General features: G+C 44.3%; 1 protein-coding gene across 1 annotated transcript in view; it reads left to right on the top strand.

Annotated features, from left to right (window-relative positions):
* Nucleotides 1-5933: 5933 nt before the first annotated feature.
* MRPS18A (mitochondrial ribosomal protein S18A) overlaps nucleotides 5934-24623 on the top strand; it is a 30563-nt gene continuing 11873 nt past the window's right edge. The window contains exons 1-4 of the mRNA XM_073338477.1: nucleotides 5934-6159; nucleotides 7301-7332; nucleotides 10341-10445; nucleotides 22058-22181. Of these exons, the coding sequence (XP_073194578.1) occupies nucleotides 5940-6159; nucleotides 7301-7332; nucleotides 10341-10445; nucleotides 22058-22181 (481 nt within the window). The 5' untranslated portion in view covers nucleotides 5934-5939. The remainder of the gene's footprint in view (nucleotides 6160-7300; nucleotides 7333-10340; nucleotides 10446-22057; nucleotides 22182-24623) is intronic.

Below are 24623 nucleotides of genomic sequence, written 5' to 3'. Positions count from 1 at the left end.
ACTGTAACTGTCACATCCACTTGCCCATACGCAGACGTCCCAAAATGTCAAAAGCCATGATGGATACAGAGCAATTTTAAAAAAATCCACCTGAGAAATATTTATCTGAGGAATTTCAGCTGGTGACAACACTGCCACAGATAGCAAGGTTATGGACAGTAGCAGCCGGGATAGTAAGAAAAAAACCTATGAGGCTAAAGTCCTATTGAAAAAAGTTGTTGGATTTATTTCCCCTCTGGATTTTACTTGTTTACACTTAGCCTGAAATCTTGGAAGGAAATGTAATTAAATTATTACTTTGTTGTTTTAGTTTGAAAAATAACCATATCCCCTGGGAAAAGCAAGAAACTTTGGAAATATAAACAAGTTGTTTTCAAGTGAGTGGGGAGTGATAGTTTCCTATCACGGTGCCGCCTTCTTCTCCCTTTGCCCTACTCTCTTCCCAGTATCTCCTTCCTTGTCTTTCTCCCTTCCTTTGCCTTTCCTTTCTCCCACAACGTCCTTATTTCTGTCTCAGAAACCTTCTCCTCAGCTCCATTTCATAAAAGGCAAGTTACTTGATAGTTGTGCACAAATCTGGACATTTAGGGAGGTTGTCAGTTTATGGAGTGGACTAGCCTCACCTACGAAGATGCATCCAGCTAACTAAACCTGAAGTGAGATGAGTTATGAGTGATGAGATATAGGTGAGATGAGCTTCTTCAGTAACCCATGGGCCCTAACGGATCAGGGTTACTGTTCAATTCTCAGAAGGTCTTCTGAACTCTGGTTCTGGATGGTTGGGCTATTTGGTGAGCTGCACTTCTGATGAACAGTAAATAACTGATAGTTACTAAGGGCCAGAGCCACAAAGGTATTTGGGTTTCTAACTTGCATTGATTTCATTGAGCTTATGCTCAAATAAATTGGTTAGTCTCTAAGGTGCCACAAGTACTCCTTTTCTTTTTGCGAATACAGACTAACATGGCTGCTACTCTGAAACCTGCCATTCTTGACAGTGGCGACACAAGATGGGTGAGTTAATACTTTTTATCGGACCAACTTCTCTTGGTCCTAGAGACAAGCTTACACAGAGCTCTTCTTTGGGTTCTGACCTCTCTAATAGCATGGGACCAACACAGCTACAATACCACTTGTAATTCTTGACAGTAGTATTTTGCAACCAACTTGTTGCTGAGTTCTGAAGGTTTCCTGACTTTCGCAGGAGCTTTCTGGATACAAACTCTGAATACTGACCTGCAGTGACCTCTTATGGAAAGTAACAGAAAATGTCCCATAGGGAACAAACCTGCACTGGCCAGGGTTGTGTGTGGGAACTAGATGGCCTTATAAGATTTTCAATCTTAACTTCTATGATTCTTTGATCAGGGTTAGTTGGAACTGCTTCAACCTTCCTAGGAATAGGTCCTGCCATTTACATGGAGATATTGCTGCAGGGGAGACACATGCCATCCATTAGGACTGGCAGTCCAGGGGACCAGAACAGCTTCTCTATTACTGGAAGCAGAAAGCAGTAATACAGTACAATCAACATAAAAATACAATAGATTACATACCTCAGATGAGGACAAAGAATGGAACAGAAGCCAATAAAAAAAGTGAACACAAAGCCTCACTTAATATTTTACTTCTGCAAAATATAATATTTTCACTACAAAGTACAGTACGAAGAGAAACACCCTTTCCTTGAGAAAGTGTGATGAAATCTTTAATGATTACAAACAGTCAGAAACTTGGTTTTATGTCTCATACAAAAAATGCCACCTCTCTGCCTCTGCCCTACCCAACCAAACACACAATAGTATAATTGTTCAGTTGAAAGAAAGAAAGGAAAGAAAGAAAAAGAAAGAACGAACATCCCCTACTGAATTACCAGCATCACTTGCAACATCCTCGATTTTCCTTGGAAGTCTCCCATCCAAGTACTGATCACACCTGATTCTACTTAGTGCTGACAAGGTCACAGCCCAAGACTATATGGCTGTTGGCTTTAAGAGAAGTCTGTTGGGAGAACCTCTTTCATTTCTCCTTTTGTGACACATAGACACTATCCAACAATTATTTTTCTTTTCCCCTAAGTACCAGGGCTTGATGAGAGAAACAAATATGGTCACTGCTCCAAATTCAAAATTAACTGTGAGAAATCAGAAATATGACAAATTTCCAAACTCAGAGAGATAGGATGGGCTTCTACCCAAATTGGCAGGCACTTTGTTTGTATCCTTGGGACTGTATGATCTACACTGTTAACAGTTATTGTCAAAAATGCTCTCTGATCATAAAAAGTAAACAAAAAAAAACCAGTCAGACTGCCCAAAGGTTTCTCTTTGTTATGAAGACAGATAATCTTCTTTCCTGCATTAAATTATGTGCCAGTTAAATTTCTCTGGAAAGATGGAGTTGGGTGGAAGGTCAAGGAGAACAAATTAAGCACTGTATCTGCATCACCATATTAGCCTCATTCTGTAGGACTTCTCCCTAGTGCTGCACTAACATCCCTACCCCAGGTCAAAAGATACTGTGAAGCTCCTGGAAAGCGTCATTTGCCTCCTTGTCTTCATTATTTGTGAACCAATGTTGTACTTCCAACTGTTGGTCTCCCTCCCATTTGAAACACAGTCTGCCTTCTCTGCCACCTGTGGCAAGCCAGCTAGGAGAAGGAAAGTTGAATATACTGAATTGAGAGTTTATTCAATAACCTATCAGCTTCCTGCAGCTAACCTCCTTTCACCAGCATGAAGCTCACTTTATAAAGAAAAAAGTAAGAAAACCCCCACAAAAGTGGGGCATCACTGTGTCCAATACTGCTGAAAATATCCCTGGACAGGAAATCAGCAATGTCTCTTCTAGCTGTTAGGTATAAGCTTAGAGAAGTTAAAGACCATCCTGCTTCTAGAGATGGCCATATTGCATAACAAAGCAAGAGGGAACAATTTAAAAGCCTTATGCTAATTAACAAGGGCTCTAAGAATCTTATTAAAAAGGTGGGATGCAAGGGGAATACTTGGAAGAGACCTCCCAGGGGAGAGGTATATTGTTCTTCTCACGTCCTTCCATCATAATCATAGGGTTTTTTTCCAGTGTTGGGCACGCATGCCCAATCTGTAGTACTGGCAAGATATTCCATGGTGCATGGTTCCTCCAGGAGCTGGCAGACCAGCAGATGTTCCATGGTTTTGTGTTTCACTGCAGCCACGTGTGTCTGGACTGTTGGAATAGCCCCACTTCCGCATATTGACTTTTGACCTACCAGCTCTTGTTTGGAAGTAATTTAAACGTCTCCAGGTTGACTAATCTTTTTCTGTGCCCATGGGAAGGCATTCAGCAATGTCAATGTGTATTCTGACATCCTTGTGAAGTATTTCAAGCTGTCTGTGCCACATTTCCAGTCATGCAGCCATCACTGATTTTTTTTACATGGTTCCATTACACCTAGGAAGCTTTTCCGCGACTTCAGATGGTTAACTGCTGTGGTGTGGCCATGGAGCATATGTCTGGTATCTTGAGGTATACTGGGAAAGTTTATCAGCGGTACGGGAAGTAGTGTGGCAGGACTCTTCTGTGACAGGCGTTCTCTCTGGTCCATTTTGTATATAACACAAGAGACCTGGATGCAATCACTGCCTTAGTTTCAGAGTTTCTTGTTCTCTGGAAAGATCCTTCAGGACTTATACAGAATACCACTTATGTCAGTATAACTTATGTCACACAGGGGTGTGAATAAGCCACCTCCCTGAGCGATGTAAGTTACACCAACCTAAGCACCGGTGTCAGTGGGAGAGCTCTCTCCTGTCAGCACAGAGCACTTCTAGTGTAGACTAGCCCTTAGCTAGTGTTCTGCATCACCATGGGAGAGCCTTGCATTCAGTTCCTGGTCTGCTCTCCTGTTCCAAAGGCCAACAGGATGATTATTAGTGTTCTGGTACCACCCAAACACCCTAATCAAGATCAGTGCCCTGTTGTGCTAGGCACTGAATAAAGTAATATAAGATATGGTTCTCCTGCCCCAAAAAGTTTATAATCCAATTTAAGATAAGGTGTAACAAGTAAGTGTAACAAATAGGTGTGGAGAGGCAGTAATAAGAACACAGAGTTGCAGTTTAGCTAGAAACATCAACAGGGTATCCTGCATGTGCTTTTGGATTCCTGACCCTCAATTCAACTGAATGGCTGGATTTTTTAAGTAGTGTTTGCTCATCCTTTCAGTTTTAAGAGGACATTGCTCCCAGTGAATTTTCATGCTGCTGAAACAGCCGTAAGAAAGCCAGTTACGTTTGTGGGAAAGCCTGTAAGTGAACTTATTGCTCCCCAAGAGATGTAGTACCCCTTAGCCATCAATCCTTAAGAAAACTACTCCTGAAAAGGCATCACAAATACTGAAAATGAAAGGCGTTGATCAGCCTAGTAAGGGTTGATCTAAGGTAGTAAAGGCCTAGAAATGTTTATCATAAAGTCCCCATGATCCATGTTATATCTCCTGTATCATCAGTAAGGATACAATTTGGTCATGGAGGTTGCAGACTCCATGAGTTTAACAGATGGTTGCGACTTTGTCGGCTCCAGCTTTAGCCCTCCCACCGCAGGGCTTGGACTCGGCCCCCGTATGACCACATCTTGATTTTGTACATTTTTACCATGACTGTTCCATGCATTTTTCCGAATAAAATGTGACAAAATCATATCCATAAGTATCAGTCAGACCCTTACCACTCTCCTTCCGCCTCCTCCCTGAGGCAGTGGGAGAGGGAACAGTAAGATGCCATGAGAAATGACTGCCTAGGAAGGAGTATTAATGAAAGAGATCTAGGGATTATAGCGGATCACAAGATAAAAATGAGTCAACAGTGTAACACTGTTGCAAAAAAAGCAAACATAATTCTGTACTGAACTCCTGTATTAGCAGCAGGGTTGTAAGCAAAACATGAGAAGTAATTCTTCCATTCTACTCTGTGCTGATAAGGCCTCAGCTGGAGTACTGTGTCCAGTTCTGGTGGCCATATATCAGAAAAGATATGGACACACTGGAGAAAGTAAGTCCACCCTGACCTATGAGGAAATATTGAAAAAATTGGGTTTGTTTGGCCCTGAGACAAGAAGGCTAAGGGGGGACATAAGAGTTTTCAAGTACATAAAAAGTCATTACACGGAGAAGGGTGAAAAATTAAGTAATGGGCATAAATTGCAGCAAGGGAGGTTTAGGGTGGACATTAGGAAAAACTTAACTGTCAGTACAGGTAAGCATTGGAACAAATTGTTTGGGGAGGTTGTGGCATCTGCATCATTGACGATTTTTAAGAAGAGGTTAAACACCTGTCAGGGATTGTCTTGGTTTACTTAGTCCTGCCCTGAGTATAGGAGACTGGACTAGATGACCTACTGAGGTCCCTGCTAGTCCTACATTTCTATGCCTCTCTGCCAGGGGGCTGATGAAAAAATGCAGAGATAGGTATGAAGAAAAGGCTCTATTATTATTATTTGTAACATGGTTCCCTAAGACCCCCAATCAACCACCAGGTCTCAACTGTGCGAAGAGGGGATCCAAGAGGGGGGTCCAAAGAGGGGGGTCCAAGCCCCCAGAGAACTTTACAATTGATCTAACTGCAGCCAGGCCTCCCTCTGCCAGCTGAGGGCTCCACCTCCGAGCTATAAAACCCAGGCCAGGCAGGCTGATGCTGAGCCCCAGCGTCCCCCTACAGCGACTTCCAAGGGCGGGCAGCCCTAGCGCGGAGCGGGGCGGGTGTATGGAGCTGGAGACCCAGCTCTTCCTGGCAGGGCCCCGCGGTAGGGGTGGACCGAGGTCTCTGCTGGCCCCAGAGAGGGCTGATGGTGCTGCGGCCCCCACAGCCGGGATGCACCCCTGGCTCTAAGCTTCCCAAATGAGAGCCGCGGCTCTGGGCCCGTCCCTTCAGTGGCGGCTAGGGAGCGGGCCTCGCTCCAAGATGGCGGCATCGCAGGCTGCTCCCCGCCCTCTTCCCGCCTGCGGGCCCGAGCGCCCCGGAAGCGGAAGTGGCGCGCGGCGGCGGGAGGTGGGGGTGTCGGGTCCGATTCCCAAGATGGCGGCCCCCGGCTTGCTGCGCGGTGTCTGGAGCCGGCTGGTCTCCGGTCTCCTGGGGCGGGGGGGCGGCTGGGCCCGGCCTCCGGCCCGCGCGCTCCGGCAGGGTGAGTCCGGGGGGCGGCTGGGGGCGCCGCGCTGCTACTGTTGCCGCCGGGAGACGCGAGCCGGGGGGAACCAGCGCTCCGTTGCCGGCCCTGGTCGGAGCGAGGGGTGCGGGTCTCGCGCGGGGGGGCAACGGGCGGGGAAGGGCTGCAGGCTCCTGGCTGACAGGGTGAAATCTACCGCTGCTGCTGGCAGCGCGTCTGGGCCCAGACCGGGAGGCGCCCATCGGCCACGCCGGCTAGCCCGATTTGGCACCTGTAGGGGGCTGTTCCCCTCCGAGTTGCTTGGCAAAGGTCGGCTTGGGAGGGAGCGAGCGAGTGAGCCGCGAGGGGTGGGGCTAGCGATAGGGATTCTAGAGACCCGAGCTAGGTGCTTGCTTAGACATAGGCTTTCTGCGTGGCTTTGGAGAAGTCACATTGTCTGCCTTGGTTCCCCAGATGTGTGATGGGGATAGTGCTTCCCTTCTTCAAAAGGGTGGGGTGCAGATACGCTCCACTGATCATTGTCCACCACTGAGTTACTGCAATGAGATGCGACATCTAAAACAAATAGAAATAATTGTGTTGTCATTAAAGTTGCAGTAATTAGGGTTCAGGTTTAATTTCCTATCGCTATGAATGGGAGACCTTCCAAAATCCCAGTTCTGCACTTTTAGTTTCACAGATTCAAAGCAAGGTATTTGTTCTCTGTCTGAAGATTGTCACAGCCAGAAGGGCAAGGAAGTTTCTTTCCCCTCTACACAGACTTTAACCATGGAGGAACTCAAAACTCTGGAGGCAGCCTAAATGCTTGACATTTTCAGATTGCTTTTACTTAAAAGGGTCTCTTGACTTCCTTGATCAGAATTAGCCACAGATGATAGGGAAATATACTCAAAACAGTAAAAATTAAGCAATGAGAGGTCCCCAGTTTGAAAGGCCTGCCCTCTGCTCTGCCTCCAACTGCCCACCAGTAAAGCATTACTTTTGACAGTCTTCGTACCTCGGGTTTGCTTTGTTGGGGAATCACACTCTTCTCTTGCATCGCAGACTTCTGTCCACCACATGTTTTGTTTGTACATAATTTCAGTTTATTGATTAAAAGAAAGTCACTAGTTCCAGCTTGAACATGTCTGACCTGGTTTTCCATCTTTTATTTCTACAGTTGTGGAAGTTACGGAAGGAAGTACAACCATTGTAAGTTATTACTTTTTTCCAAGTCACAATACACACTACTTCTAAAGCCACATAGTTTGGGTTTGTTTGTTTTTCTTGCATGGAGAGAAATACATTTTCTTTAGAAACTTCAGGGATGAAGTTGTTGGGAGGTTTTTTGGTCACATTGGCTTATTTTGTCTGGAGGTGGGACATACAGTACATGATTTTTTTTCTGCTTAATGCAGTTCACTCTTAGTAAACGTTCTGTGGCTCGAATGCAATGCAAATGTAACCGTGTATTATGAATTCAGGCAACACAGGTGAGTAGTTGGGTTGTTAAAGTTCTGGGTCTTCCTCTCTCGCATGGATGAAAGCAGCATGAGATCCTAAGCTCTGATGGTCAGAATCACATGTAGCTGTAAATGCTCCCATATTATGGTCCAGCAATGCGACTGATAATATTGGAAGTCCTGGCTGGGGGGGACTTCCAATGTTATCGCAACTCAGCACATGTAGCACTCTTGGCTTCGGGTTCCCCAGCCTCGTCTTTTCAGTGGAGGCATTCATCTCTCTCCCTTCTGACTGGGGTATTTCCAGGCTGAACAGTTTAAACTCTGATATCCCCAACAGAAGACAGGCTTTTTTTGCATTCTCTTCAGAGGTGGTTAACAGTGTAATTACCACAGTTAATATACTACACAGCTCTTTCTAAGCAAGCACATTTTATTCTTAAGGTAAAAGCAATACAGCAAAAACATTAAAAACCATAGAAGAACCTACATGCATACTAATAAGCTTACCAGAAATCATTCTAACTCCAAAATGGACTCTGGCAGGTGAGCAGTCCTTTGAACCCCAGACAGGGGTTTTCCTTTGGTTTCAAGTTCATTACACTCTTTTCTTAGAACAAGAACACAGGCTTATGCGGTCTTAGCAAGCCAAAATCCTTCCAGCTCATCCCTAAGCATTGGGGCCCTCAGTGGACTTGAGATCATGTCCGTTTTCTAGATCAGGAGGAAGGCAAACACCAAAAAGGAGAGCAATTTGTTATATTACCAGCAGGTATAGGTAGGAGTGACTGGATGAAATCAAAGGTGGCCTACAACTGTCCTTTCTTTGCTTGCTATTGATTTATAGACAAGTTTGGCAAGACAGCACTTACCAAAAAGTGTGTTCCCTAAAAAGTTTGGGGTTTTTTCTGGTCATTTCTACATTAGATATCATGTATTGACTGAAATCTGAGCACCTTACTGGGTCAGAGTTTTTAGATTTGTTTCATTATATAACATAAACAGTCTATCCAGGTCTCTGTGTCCTTGATATGAAATTGATTGTATTTTTAACATATTTGTACCAACAAGAGTAAAACCGATCAGCAGCCATGGAATCGGGGGATGGATGACAGTCTCTGTCTTTCTTACCCTCAAATCCATATGCACCAGCACTCAGCATGCCTTTCTGCAAAAATCTGGAGAAAAAGATGAACTAGCACCATGCCCAGAAGGTCAAAAGATTGATGCTATTTCAGCCCAAATGGAGAAACTAATTCCAACGTTGGAAGCCCCTCAGGGAGAACCCCCTACTAATAGTATCTCCATTCAAAAACAAGGGACTTTCATGTAAGTGGATTACTGAAATCTGCAAGCTCCATCCAGAGCACTTCTCAATAAACTAGACTTGAGGTGGTAATAGCGTAGATCATAGTAGCAAGATCCTTATTTGAAAGAAATGGTCACAAACTCCTGGCGAGAGGTAGATGGTGCGGGGGAAAGAGAGAATTTCTGCTACATAATTTCTTAACAGCAACTGGAGATCATCAATATCCACAGAATGGAAACTCTCAACAAATGGTGGGCACACAGCATCAATTAAGGGGCAGACATAGTCCTCCTCATATCTTCTGATTGCGCCACCCATCCTACCAACATCACTTCAGTCTCTTCTGGATTCCGCCTCAGACAGCTAGCCCTTATCTGTATTCCAATCTTTATCAAACATTGAGAAAGGTATTTACCATGTATGGATGAGAATGTGCTGGGTCTCATGAGCCCGTGAAAACATAAACTCATATGCCTCCTTATTAGCCCTTCTGCAGGCCCAGTACACACAATGAACACGTGGTGTGACCACATAGAAACCCACATAAGAGTAATCAGGTGTAGAGGAGCCAAAAAATACATTCTGAAATTTTTTCAAGAGATGAGACTGAAGCTACTGAAGGGCATGTGGCTCTTTTTCTAGGGTTCACAGACAAGTCAACAACACCTTGTGGTCAGCAATATCAAAAGCAGCTGATAGATATAATAATATCAACATGGATGATGCATCTTTATCTATTACCAGGATGGAATCATTTATCAAAGCAGCCAGTGCAGTGTTTAATGTCACCAGGTCTACACCCAGACTGACAAAGAACAGAATACTAGATGCTGGCCTATGTTTGGCTAGATTGTTAATATCAAGCAATGATTTTTGAGAGACAGCCATCTGTACAACAGCTTCCTTAATAAAAGTTGGGTGTACTGAGAGATTCTCCCCACAGTGGTTTAACTGTACTTCACCGGGCAAGAAGGGCATGGGTCCAAAACACAGGCTGTGGCATGAAATATTCCCAACAGCTAGTACCTCACTGTGTGACACCAGACCAAACTCCAACAGAGAACTCTAAGTATTTGTCCCCATCACACACTACCTTGCACTCGCAGAAGCAGAGAGCTCAGTCTGAATTCTCTAGATTTTTACCTGCAAAGTAATATGAAACATCTGCAAAATAGGAGGGATTCAAATTAATCGAGCTCTCCACTACTCAACACAAATCCACTGATCAAGACTTACCAGGCCCTAATGACTCTTTGGACTTGTGCCAGCTCCTATGTACATCTGAAATGCTTGTTCTGTATGTACCTGACTATAAACAGCTTTAGTACAGGGACTCTCTTATGTTTATACAGGGCTGAGTAAGCTGTTGGAACTTGAGCGATAAGTCTACATAGGCATGAACTCTGGGCTCTTCATCTGATCAGTGTATCCTCTGACTTGTTTCCCAGATTGAGGGCAAAATTATAGAAGATGTCAAAACCCCAACTCCTCCGAACCCTTCTGGTCAGTGTCCCATTTGTCGCTGGAACCTGAAGCACAAATACAATTATGAGGTAAGTGTGGTGACACTTAGCTAGTTGAATGTTATCCTCAAAGCTGTACTCATTATGCTGCTACTAAACTGCACAGCCTGACATTCTTTTAGCTTCCTGAGCAGAATAAAGATTCACAGCTCTATCTCCTCCTCCTTAAGGTTTAGTGAAAACCCCCTTGTGCGAGAGCAGTTCCTACAAAGCCACAACTAGCCTAGATGAACAGCATCTAAGCACAGCTGGCTAGTCCTGTGCTAACTACTGTCCTATTACCAATGTGTCCTCTAAATTTTCGTTGTACTGAGCGGTTTACAAACTCCACAGAGCCTCATGTGATGGAGCCTGCATCCATGGGGGAACAGAGAGGAGGCAGAGACTGGGAACAGCTGGAACCTGTGCAGCGGGTCGCAACGCCATTCGAATTTGGCAGGCTGCTCCTCCATCATGCCAGCAGGGAAGGGACTCAACCATTACACCACCCAGCTCTGGTAACTGCTTCCCCATTGGTAGAGGTGTGACCTGACCTGTGGGCCGGCGGGGGGAGGGGGGCGCAAGGCTGGCCACAGTCAGATAAGCTCCAAGTTCCCACAGCCAATGGGAAGGCAGTAACCAGAGCCAGGTGGCATGGGGCATTGCCCTGCATGAGTGACAGAGTGGTGTTGTGCCCCGTCGCATGGGCTCCAGAGCCAGACACAGGCTTGGGCTCCGTGGCACACCACTCAGCTTTGGTTACTTCTTCCCCATTGGTGGAGGTGTGCCCTGCCTGCTGCTGGGAGCCTTGGCCAGAACCTTATTGGCTCTCAGCTCTCAAACAATCAGCCAATGGGAGGCAGTAACTGGAGCTGGTTCGGGGGGGGGCAGAGTCAAAGGTCTGAGTAGCATGGTTTGTGATGTGTGGTACATGGAAGATTGCTGTGTGATGCGCATATGCACAGGTTAGGGAACATTGCCTACCACACAGCCCTTCTTTGGATTGTTCATATCTGGTCTGGAGTAGTTTGTGTGCAGTGGGAAGGAAGGGATAGGACATGTCAGAACTTTGGAAACATGCATCTCTCGCCATCCAGTATATTATCTGGAATAGATTTATCTTTTTAATGAGCCCCAGTATCCAACATTGAATCAGTCTTCCAACTGGACTCTAGGTAGTAAACCCGCGCTAGTCAACTTGTTCAAGCCTATTCCTGATTCCTGGTAGCTCAGAAAGCTTGAGTTGTTGTTCCCAAAGAGGAATTAGATGTAATGTCTCCAAACACTGCAGGCTTCTCATTGTCATCAGTTATCTTTATAACTGGATGGTGGAGAATGGGAAGTGGGCAGGGGAAGGTGTTTAGAAACATGACAAATGACCAATAATTGTTTTACACAAAGTTGTGCCTGGATATGGAAGCGTCCGCAAAAAGAGCCTTTCTGTCTGGGCAAAAATTACATTGGGGAAGAAAACTATTAGAGCCTCCCCTGGGATAGTGCTTGGGGTGTGCTATAGACCGCCGGGATCTAATTTGGATAGAGCCCTTTTTAATGTTTTTAATAAAGTAAATACTAATGGAAACTGTGATCATGGGAGACTTTAACTTCCCAGATATAGACTGGAGGACGAGTGCTAGTAATAATAATAGGGCTCAGATTTTCCTAGGTGTGGTAGCTGATGGATTCCTTCATCAAGTAGTTGCTGAACCGACAAGAGGGGATGCCATTTTAGCTTTGGTTTTGGTGAGTAGTGAGGACCTCATGGAAGAAATGGTTGTAGGGGATAATCTTGGCTCAAGTGATCATGAGCTAATTCAGTTCAAACTGAACGGAAGGATTAACAAAAATAAATCTGCAACTAAGGTTTTTGATTTCAAAAGGGCTGACTTTCAAAAATTAAGGAAATTAGTTAGGGAAGTGGCTTGGACTGAAGAATTTATGGATCTAAAGGTAGAGGAGGCCTGGGATTATTTTAAATCAAAGCTGCAGAAGCTATCGGAAGCCTGCATCCCAAGAAAGGGGAAAAATTCATAGGCAGGAGGTGTAGACCAAGCTGGAAGAGCAAGCATCTCAGAGAGGTGATTAAGAAAAAACAGAAAGCATACAGGGAGTGGAAGAAGGGAGGGATCAGCAAGGAAAGCTACCTTATTGAGGTCAGAACATGTAGGGATAAAGTGAGACAGGCTAAAAGTCAAGTAGAGTTGGACCTTGCAAAGGGAATTAAAACCAATAGTAAAAGATTCTATAGCCATATAAATAAGAAGAAAACAAAGAAAGAAGTAGTGGGACCGCTAAACACTGAGGATGGAGTGGAGGTCAAGGATAATCTAGGCATGGCCCAATATCTAAACAAATACTTTGCCTCAGTCTTTAATAAGACTAAAGAGGATCTTAGGGATAATGGTAGCATGACAAATGGGAATGAGGATATGGAGGTAGATATTACCATATCTGAGGTAGAAGCGAAACTCAGACAGCTTAGTGGGACTAAATCGGGGGGCCCAGATAATCTTCATCCAAGAATATTAAAGGAATTGGCACATGAAATTGCAAGCCCATTAGCAAGAATTTTTAATGAATCCGTAAGCTCAGGGGTTGTACTGTATGATTGGAGAATTGCTAACATAGTTCCTATTTTTAAGAAAGGGGGGAAAAAAAAGTGATCCAGGCAACTATAGGCCTGTTAGTTTGACATCTGTAATATGCAAGGTCTTGGAAAAAATTTTGAAGGAGAAGGTAGTTAAGGACATTGAAGTCAATGGTAAATGGGACAAAATACAACATGGTTTTACAAAAGGTAGATTGTGCCAAACCAACCTGAGAAAGTAACAGTTTTTTTAGACAAAGGAAACACAGTGGATCTAATTTACCTAGATTTCAGTAAGGCGTTTGATACCATGCCAAATGGGGAATTATTATTTAAATTGGAGAAGATGGGGATCAATAGGAAAATTGAAAGGTGGATAAGGAATTGGTTAAAGGGGAGACTACAACGGGTCCTACTGAAAGGTGAACTGTCAGGCTGGAGGAGGTTACCAGTGGAGTTCCTCAAGGATCGGTTTTGGGACCAATCTTATTTAATCTTTTTATTACTGACCTTGGCACAAAAAGTGGGAGTGTGCTAATAAAGTTTGCGGATGATACAAAGCTGGGAGGTATTGCCAATTTAGAGAAGGACAGGGATATCCTACAGGAGGATCTGGATGACCTTGTAAACTGGAGTAATAGTAATAGGATGAAATTTAATAGTGAGAAGTGTAAGGTCATGCATTTAGGGATTAATAACAAGAATTTTAGTTATAAGCTGGGGATGCATCAATTAGAAGTAACGGAGGAGGAGAAGGACCTTGGAGTATTGGTTGATCATAGGATGACTATGAGCTGCCAATGTGATATGGCTGTGAAAAAAGCTAATGCGGTCTTGGGATGCATCAGGAGAGGTATTTCCAGTAGGGATAAGGAGGTTTTAGTACCATTATACAAGGCACTGGTGAGACCTCACCTGGAATAGTGTGTGCAGTTCTGGTCTCCCATGTTTAAGAAGGATGAATTCAAACTGGAACAGGTACAGAGAAGGGTTACTAGGATGATCCGAGGAATGGAAAACTTGTCTTATGAAAGGAGACTCAAGGAGCTTGGCTTGTTTAGCCTAACTAAAAGAAGGTTGAAGGGAGATATGATTGCTCTCTATAAATATATCAGCGGGATAAATACCAGAAAGGGAGAGGAATTATTTAAGCTCAGTACCAATGTGGACACAAGAACAAATGGATATAAACTGGCTGCCAGGAAGTTTAGACTTGAAATTAGATGAAGGTTTCTAACCATCAGAGGAGTGAAGTTTTGGAATAGCCTTCCAAGGGAAGCAGTGGGGACAAAAGATCTATCTGGCTTTAAGATTAAACTCGATAAGTTTATGGAGGAGATGATATTATGGGATAACATAGTTTTGGTAATTAAATATTCATGTTAAATAGGCCCAATGGCCTGTGATGGGATATTAGATGGGGTGGGATCTGAGTTACCCAGGAAAGAATTTTCTGTAGTATCTGGCTGGTGAATCTTGTCCATATGCTCAGGGGTTAGCTGATTGCCATATTTGGGGTCGGGAAGGAATTTTCCTCGAGGGCAGATTGGAAGAGGCCCTGGAGGTTTTTCGCCTTTCTCTGTAGCATGGGGCACGGGTCACTTGCTGGAGGATTCTCTGCTCCTTGAAGTCTTTAAACCACGATTTGAGGACTTCAATAGCTCAGACATAGGTGAGAGGTTTTTCGCAGGAGTGGTGGGTGAAATTCTGTGGCCTGCGTTGAGCAGGAGGTCAGACTAGATGATCATAATGGTCCCTTGTGACCTAAATATCTATGAATCTATTTAAAAAATAAAGCCAAAAACCCCACAACCAAACAAAAAAATCTGTACTAGAAATAGAAAGGAAGGGAACCAGACAAGAATGCACAGTTAAAAGATAAGGCAACCAAAAATGCAGAATAAGTTAATGCCAGTGGGATTAGGGGGATATAGATACAAATACATCTGGAGGAAAATAAATACTTGTGAGAAAGTAGGCCCACTAATGATGAGGGGGTTGAAAGCCAGAATGATTCTAATATGGCTGAACTACTCACATGTATCCATAACAAGAAAAATAAGGAAAAGAAGTTTGAATAATTGGGTAGTGATGACAATCCTGTGAATAAGCTTTTGCAAAAAAGTAGGTAAGGAAATTCTTAGAGACATTGACTTATACACACACACCAGCATGCCAGGATCACATGCAACCCTCCAGGGTCTTGAATTTGCTAATGGAGCAGTTGGTTTGTTAGCTGTTATTTTTGAGAAGGCATAAAAAACTGGGGAGGTACCAAAGGATTTGAAAATAATGAATGAGTTACTAAACATCCGAGAAATGGAAGTATGGTCCTGGCAATTGCTCTTTGGGAAGTCTAACCTCTATTCCTAGTTATATAACAAACAAAGGGGGAGAACCACACTCAGCACTCACCGGATAATGGAACTTAGAATAGAATATCAGGGTTGGAAGGGACCTCAGGAGATCATCTAGTCCAACCCCCTGCTCAAAGCAGGAGCAACAAGTAGTGTTGAGGGGTTATGAAGAATCATGCCAAACGAAAACTTATTCCGAGCAGGTGACACAATAAGTGGGAGATTTAAACTTCAATAAAATATTTGATTGTGTCTAGTGAAATATTGTAGAAATTAAATTGGCTAGGATGGGAGCATTTTCAATGGATTGAACACACAATGAGCAGAGTGCAATAAGAAATGATTGCGAGAAGTGTCCAGTGGCTGGTCTGGTCTTTGTAATTATCTAGAAGAATCAGGAAATAGTATCATTTGCAAATTTATCATTCTAAATTGGGAGGAGTTGCAAACACCAAGGATAGAAAAATACTATCCATAATGGGGATCAGATTTTTTCATAAGAATATAAGAGCAGCCATACTGGGTCCATTTAGCCCAGTGTCCTGTCTTCCAACAGTGACCAATGCCAGGTGCCCCAGAGGGAATGAACAGAACAGGTAATCTTCAAGTAACCTATCCCCGGTCACCCATTCCCAGCTTCTAGCAAATAGAGGCTAGGGACACCATCCTGGCTAATAGCCACTCATGGACCTATCCTCCATGAACTTACCTAGTTCATAGTGCTGCCCACACTTTAATGCAAAGATTGTCTTGAAGGAACTCTTCTCCAGTTCATTATTGCAGAATATATAACTACAGCAATTGCTTACACAGAAAAGTAACATTAGGAAAGAATGTAATGTGGTTTTAGTTTTTTAATGTGACTCTGAACAACTGGAAACAAGGAGCCAGCACCAACTAGCTTTCATCAGATCACCAGCAAGTGTTTCATGGACCAAAGTTTAAGAGCCTTGAGAAATTAAAAATCAGTAGACTTCTAATGTCCTCAGCACTGTAGTCTGTGGGTATTGGAAAGAGAGCCAGGAAATAACAAAAAGAAGAGGAGTACTAGTGGCACCTTAGAGACTAACCAATTTATTTGAGCATAAGCTTTCATGAGCTACAGCTCACTTCATCGGATGCATTCAGTGGAAATAACAAAGATTCAGCCTATCAAATGCAGCAATAAAATGGGGTTTTAGAGTTTAAGAGCAGAAGGGACCACTAGGATTATCTAGTTTCATCTCCTGTATAGCACAGGCCACCAGTACCCCCAGCACCCACACTCTAACCCAAGTCTAGATAGGTAGTAATCCAAAACACTTCGATCACTAAGGGAGGGGGACAAACATGTATTGTCAGCAAGGGGTAGAACAAGGAGCAGTGAGACCTCATTAAGCAGAGGGAAATTTAAGATGAATATTAGGAATCACTTTCTAGTGCTCTCTGTGGTAGGAGGTTCTGCCACTGGTGGGAATAAAAGGGCTTCTTGGAAGCACAGAGGTAGTTGTAGGTAAGTCCATTGTGCTGTTTGTGGCTTTAGAGCCTGAGAGCAGAGTTCTAGTATCAGAGTTGACTGTAGGTCCCATCACTGGATGAAAGGTATGATCCTCTTTTAAGATTTTGGCTGTAATTCAGCTCGGCTGGTCAGTGTGCTTGTAGTTGAGCTATTCAGTTTGCCCCATACTAGCATTCAGTTTGGCCCTTAGATGCTGATCTTCTGGAAGGAGGTGAAAACTAAACACCAGGGGAGCTCACCTTGTTTTAAGAAGCGTGGCTGGAATCTCAGGAGCCATCGTATGGAAGTTTGCATTCGTGGTCTCAGGAAGCAGGCTGGGAAATGTAGGCCGCCATGGCAGTCATTTTGGCCTTTGAACTTAGATTATATAACCAGTTCTCTTGCTGCAAATCAAAGGAGAGGCTGGAGAAAGAGATAAAGGGGATGGTGTGGATTGGAAAATCAGAGCAGTTGCGGATCATGACAAATCCACAGCTGGAGGTGTGCCTTACTCCAGTGGGACTGATTGGAGTTGTGAAAAGTAACTTGAGTTCTATTGTAAATAGTCTCTTTTTTCAGTATGTCTCTTATGTGTCTAGACTTTGTATCAGTCATGGTTTTTCAAATTTTGAAGTGTTTGGGTGGAATAAATGTTTCTTTCGCCCCCAGAAAAATCTCAGTTATGCTTCCTAGCCAAAGCAGTAGTGAGTGCTTGAGAAATAAAGAATTTGAATTTTTTAACAGTGAGGGTAATTAACCATTGGAATGATTTACCAAGGGTTCTGGTGGATTTTCCATCACTGGGAATTTTGAAATCAATACTGAATGTTTTTTCTAAAAGAGAGATTCTAGTTCAAACAGGAATTATTTCAGGGAAGTCTTGTGGCCTCTGTTATTTGAAGTCTTTTTAAATCATGATTTGAGGATTTCAGTAACTCAGCCAGAGGTTAGGGGTCTGTTACGGGGGTGGGTGAGATTCTGTGGCCAGCGGTGTGCAGGAGGTCAGACTAGATGATCATGATGGTCTCTTCTGGCCTTACAGTTTAGGGATATATGAAATACCACTCAGCTGTAAAGCAAAGGAAAGCATGTGAGCCCCATTGCTGGGGGCACACACAATTGGACTGGATAAAGCACTATAATACAGGGGAGTCTTCCATTAGTCCCTGGGAGGGATGGAAGAGATGACCTCAGGACTACTACTTCTCTAACAACTCTGATAGTGGAGCCCGAGGCAGTGGTACAATGCGTGATTTTAGTTTTGGTGTCAGATAAACAGATTCTTAATGAATCAGAAAATGGTATTGCGGGCAGTGGCAGGTCAAGCTTCCATCTGGCCTCCTTGCCAGTGTTCCTCAACCCTACCCTGGAGGGGGACAGCCTCCATTGATCATTTATTCCTTGGATTCTACTGAGGTTCCCTGCAATTGGGCCAGTTAGTGCCAATTATGATAGTGGTTTATGTGATGGGTAGAGCCCTGCAAATTCGCAGATATTCGCAGACCAGTTTTGCAGATCAGCTGCGGATACAGATTTTGTTTGTAAAGCCCTGCAAATCTGCAGATATCCCCTTTATATCCATGAACCATTTTTGTGGATCAGATGCAGATACAAATTTTGTGTTCGCACAGGGCTCTAGTGATGCAGACACTTCTCCACTAGGAAATTTGACTGACACCCTAGTTCATTTCACCAAGGTCACCTAATAGCCATTAGAGATGAAAACCAATTTCAGTTACTATCAACCTTAGGCTAGATTAGAACCTGCAACCTAGAAGTCTCAGCCCCCAAATATACCTGATATATAATGCCTGGAGAATGGTATAAAGCTCTCAGGAATAATAGAAGAAAGAAAACTGATTCTTATGTATCTCAAAGTAACAACCGGCAGATATGTCTGGTACAGACCCATACTTGTTTTGTTGTACAAACAGAACTGTTCTCAGAGTGAATTAAGATTTTCATGAAATGTGCATAACTAGCAATCAGTCTTAGTTCTCAAGGGTGTTGCAGTTATTGGGTCTGTGCTGCATTTCAGCAGGCCACCCAATGAAGGGAATGCACTGTTCAAACTTGGTTTTATATTTTTTATCTAGTTTATCCACCCTTTGTAGGGAAAAGTAAAATTGTATTTCCTTTTTCCCCTTCTCTGCTTTGAATACCATTAGTCTGAGCAGGCAGTAAATGTCATTGTACTTTGGCAGCACACAGGGGAGACCGAACTGCAGCCTTTGCCTATTAGCCCCAGATTAATTCCGTCCAAATTGTTTTCATCAGATGCTACAGATTACAGGGGTGGGAATCTGGGTCCAACCTCTCCTGAGAGCTGTCCAGTGATTAAAGCAAATCTGTGGTTACAGTCTTGGCTGCCCACTAGCACAGAAAGTTAATTTCATGGAACGTGACAGCAACATGTAACCTTGCCAGACTTCTTTTCTTCTTTAACCCCCTTACGTTTTTGTTCAGCTTTTCTCCCCATCCTCCCAAAACTGGCTGTCTCTGTCCGACCTCTTCTTAGGGGTGAGATGCATCTGGGTAAGAATTCTGGGAGAGGCACCTAGCACGTTACACTTAGGACCCTTCTGAAGTCATCGTAAGATTCTCGCCAGTGTGCAGCACTTCAAGCCAAATGATCTTGAGCATAATTTGTAAGGCAGAAAGGGTGGGACGTAGATTTCAGTAAAGAAATAACCGTCACAAGAGAGAAGCTGATTGGTGCTGACAGCATTGGGCAGAGATAACACTGGGGCATGGGCTCTCCTGATTGGCAGCGCAATAGATAAAGAGCATCCATCTCCCCCTGCCCTTTTTTCTTTCTTTGCATGGAAACGTTTGATATCAGCCCGGTGACCCCACAGGGCGTGGTGGTAATGTGAGAAGGCCCTTGGACCAAACGCACCCTACCTGAACCCTTCTTCTCCCTTTGGGAAGTGAGCTCTTTCAGTATTGGGTGGGGGAGCCAAGGTGTTGGCAACATGGAGAACTGGATAGCTGAAAGAGCTGGGGAAAGGGATGTGGAGTCTCATTCTGGGTCAGTCGATCAAATCCAGCTCACATCAGCAGTGACCAAAAGTCATTGCCCTTTGACTGTTTGGCAGATCTCAGTCCAATTTCCACCAATCCAGCTGACAGTTATTAGCCCTCTTGTAGTGGCCTCAGTGCCAAGGCCAGAGATTGGTTGGGACATGGACACTGAGCTTTCCTTTTGTCCTTAGGTGGTCTCTCCGGATGTTGTCCCTGTTGTCTGGATAAATCATCGCTCCACAGTTATTGGTCAGGCCCCTTGTATCAGCATTAAGTTGCCTAAATGTTTAATTTTAAAAGGGACTGAATCTGAAAAAAAGGGTTAGAATGGAGCCAGAGAACAGGAATTGTAGATGAGGAGGAGTCAGTGGCAGGCACCTTGAATAGTCTGGCACAAGTGCCCTTATGTAGTAAAGAAAGTGCGACTGAAAAAAGCTCTAGACTCAGTTTCTGTTGGTGTCAGCAGGGCTTGTGAGAGGGTCTAGCATGAGCAATAGCTCCCAGAACACAGTGCTACAGTCCATTTATTTCAGAATCAAGTCTCTCCAATACCGTAGTGATGGGTGTGGGATATAAACCTTGGTAGCTGGATATCCTGGCTTTTGCATTGGCTCAGCCAATAGCAGAGGTCTAGTTTGCCTGCACCAGTAGGTATGGGGGTGTGTATTGTGCTTGTCCATCTAGCCCTGATTTCTCTCAGGCTGGGCATGGGGAATGCCTACTGACAGGTCTTTTCCAGGCTGCGAGCCGCATGCACACGTGCCTTCCATCCAAAATATGGAAATATTTACAGCAGCAACAGAGAAATAAACTCCCAACTAGCATGGTGACTCTGGCAGTGGGAAACTTCCAGCAGATTGGGAAAAACAAGCCAAGCATTTCCAGTGGACTCTTGGGATAACATGATATCAGCATGTGAAAGGGGTGTGTCTGCATTGGTCTGAGCGGTGTGCTGGAATTTGTTGTGCTGCGTGTGGAAATGGAAAACATATCTGAATGCTGGGCTGTGCTCTTTGCACAGCTAATGGACCCCAGTGCAGCAGCTGCCGCTGCTGTGTCTAAAGTTCCGTCATCGCAGTTATGTGGTGTTACCAGATCCGGAAGATACACCACTTAAATTGTGTTTTATAAATAATGCTTTGCACTTCTGTAGCTTTTAATCTGAAAGGTCAACAGCAGTGAAGTCTACAAAGATCTCTGAACTCTGTCTGAACACACAACCTGCTTGCTCTCAGTGCTCTCTGGTAACAAGACTTCCTTTCCTTGACGTTGCTCTAACAGTCCCTCCTAATGTGCACGCAGCCAAAGGGCTGAAGGTTTGTTCTATTAGGACTTAGCCGGTAACAGTACAGCTCTCTTATGAGGCGCTTATTGCTGACAAAATCTACTAGATTTTGGACTAATCCCCCTTTGGGCACCCCAAAGGGACATGACAGAAGCTTCACCTTGGGAAATTGGATAAAGAATTGAGGAATAGACAGTAGAGGACAATCCTGCACTCAGTTTATAGGGGAAAACCTAGATGTGGCCTAATGTGTGAGTGCTGACATCTGTGTACGCAGATACTGATGAGCTAAAAATCAGCTCTCCACTCAGTCAAAAACATTGTGTAAAATTATATCTTCCTGCATGTTTTGTAAAACTGTATCTTTGTATATCTAGATGTTCGACAGATTATATTAGGTACGTAGTCTGAAAACGGCAGCAAATGGTGAGATGGCAAAAATGGCAGATGACACAATGATTTACATTAATTAGTCTATAAAAGGCTGTGAACTTCAGAGGACTTAACAAAGCTAAGCCAATAGGCTACACTAGTGGTTCTCAAACTTTTGTACTGGTGACCTTTCACGTAGCAAGCCTCTGAGTGCGACCCCCCCTTATAAATTAAAAACACATTTTTATATATTTAACACCATTATAAATGCTGGAGGTGAGGCACAGGGTTTGGGGTGGAGGCTGACAGTTCGCAACCCCCCCCCCCCCCCCATGTAATAACTTTGCGACCTCCTGAGGGGTCCCAACCCCCAGTTTGAGAACCTCTGGGCTACACAATGGCAGGTGAAATTCATTGCTGACAAAATGCCAGGTAATATACACGAAGGAATAATTTTGAACTTCTCATACGTTGCACTGGGGCAGTGTCAGCACCTAAGAATTGTAGCTGTTGGTGCAGCTCTGGCACTGATTTTTCTACCTTCTTTCCTTGCTTCCTTAGGATGTCTTATTGCTGAGTCAGTTCATCCGTTCTGATGGAGGGATGCTGCCCCGTAGGATCACAGGTCTTTGTCTGGAGGAGCATAAGAAGGTTGCAGTGTGCATACAAATGGCTCACCGAGCAGGTAATGAGTCCTCTCTGGGAGCAAGCTCCTGACCCCTTTATTTAGTAGTAACCACTTTGGGGAGCGAACACACCTTCCTCCCTCCGCACCACCGCAGCCACCAGAATAACAGCTGCCAGTGAGCTCTTATTGTTTTGGGACCCCTTACTACCAAGTGCCCAAAGCCCTTCGGTAAAACCTGGCCATCATTCTACCAACCTCCAAAAGGGTGATGAAACGCTACCCAGTGGCCCTAAAGAATTTTGAGTCTTCTTCCTTCCACCTAAACTATGAGTCATTAGTAGTCACAGCAGTATAAGAAAAATCCAAGTCAGTGAAAGGAACTCCTGACGACAAAGAGCCCAAAACATTGGATCTGTTCAGGCAAAAAGCCTGTTGTTGGCTTCACTGCAACTACATATGGCAAACTACCAGGCATAATTTGCCAAAAACAATTTCCTGACTTGGAAGAGAGTGATCCATTTTTGCCCAAATTGCTTCAAGACACTAAGAAGGAGCTGAAGGAAATTATACAAGAAGGCCAGATGGTTGCCAGGAGAGCTCTGCAGGTGGTGGCCACACAGGCCTTGGACATAGCCACAAGGTTGATGGCTACGTTTGTGATCAGGAGACTAACCTCATGGCTATCATCCTGGAGGGTACCAAGATAGGTGTAGGATACCATTCAAGATCTCCCATTTGAGGAAATGGAGCTCTTCAGTTCGAGGACTAGGCACTACCTCCCTAAAGGAATCAGGCCACCCTGGGATTCCAGAGGATTTACACACCATTCACCAGTAGGAATTCCTACAGATAACCCCAACAAAGGTAGTGGGCTCACCTTTACTCCCAGAGCAGACAACCGGACTTCCAACAATAGAAATGTTCACAGTACCAGTGAAGGTGCCCTTCATCTACCTCCTCCAGCATCCACTCCTCCTCCTCCTCAGTCCAATAGCAAATTTGATGGGAATGTCATGGGCCATATCAGAATCGATCAGGTGCTGGCAACTACTTTCAGGAGCCAGCTTGCCCCACTTTGTTAGTCTTGGTCTGATATCACCTTGGACAAATGAGTGCTGGGAACCATGTCCGTGGTTATCCCACTCACTTCCCCATCCCTCTTCAGGGACCTATCTCATGAGAGCCTATTACTGAAAGAAGTGGTGTTGGTTTATCTAGGCACCATAGAAGAAGTTCCATGGGAGTACAGGGGTAGAGGCTTCTACTTGCAGTGCATCTTTATCACAAAGAGGGAAGGGACAGCTGATCCTTGTCCTAGACCTGAAGAGACTGAACAAATACATATGTTATCTCAGATTCCGGATGGTAACGCTTGCCGCCATCACTGGCTGCTGTACCTTTCCCACTGAATATCAAGGCTCACTCCACCAGAGCTTAAATTACTTGTTTTGCCTGCTTCAGACATGTGTCAATGTCAGAGATCTCATGTAGAGTAATCCACTTGACCTTTGTCAAGCGCTGTGCCTTGGACTTAGCGGCTAGGTCAGATGCCAAGTTCAGGAGAGCAGCACTAGAATTATTGTTGCAGCTGGAACTCTATGGAGGCAGTGTTGCCTAGTGGATACAGTAACGAACTGGGATTCAGGAAGCTGGGGTTCTATTCCCACTGGCGTACTGGGTGACCTTGGGCAAGTTGTGTCACCTCTCTCTGTTTCAGTTCCCCCTTCTGTAAAATGGGGAAAAACCCTTTTGTAAAGCACTGTGAAATCTACTGATGAAATGCCATAAGTATATATATTTTATTTCGACCATCCATAGGAGATACGTCTTGCCTGCAGTGGGCTCCACATTGACACGTTCTCAAAAAAAGAGTGGTTATTTACCCTACAGTAATAGTGGTTCTTCGAGATGATGTAGCCAGCGTGGGTCCCACAACTGCCCCTCCAAGCCTGTTCTTAGGAGTTCTCAGCTACTGTGGGTTTTGAATTGCAAGGGAACTGAACATGTAGTCCGTGGGATCCAGTAAGTAACTATTCTTTCATGTCTCAGTGATCTTTGAGATGGAACAAAGCAATAATTTGTGCATAGCAGCACACACAAGTGTTCAGGACAGGAAGTGAATGTAATGTTTGGCATATAGCCCCACTCATCTGAGGATTTCAAATTAATTTACAGAGATGGGAAAGTGACTTGCCCAAGGTCACACAGCAAGGTGTCAGTCAGGAATGGATCCCAGGTCCCCTGCGTGGTTCCTTGCTCTAGCCATTATGCCTGCTTTCCCATGCTATATCCAAATTAAAATGCAGAGAGAATTCAAAGAGGCAGATTGTAATCCTTGTGCTGGAATTTGGCTAGATGTCAGTGCCCTTTGTTTGATAAACAGCACCATGGGCTCTTTAGTGACCACAAGTGGTCAAGTCTTCAGTTATATGTTTCATCTCAAATACAACACCTCCAGCCGTACTGCACCCCTGCCTGTGTTAGGGCATTGGATCAATA

The sequence above is a fragment of the Lepidochelys kempii genome, chromosome 3 (genome assembly GCF_965140265.1).
Source record: "Lepidochelys kempii isolate rLepKem1 chromosome 3, rLepKem1.hap2, whole genome shotgun sequence".
Lineage (NCBI taxonomy): Eukaryota > Metazoa > Chordata > Testudines > Cheloniidae > Lepidochelys > Lepidochelys kempii.
The sequence above is the reverse complement of the archived record's forward strand: the minus strand, read 5'-3'. Positions and strand labels throughout refer to the sequence as shown.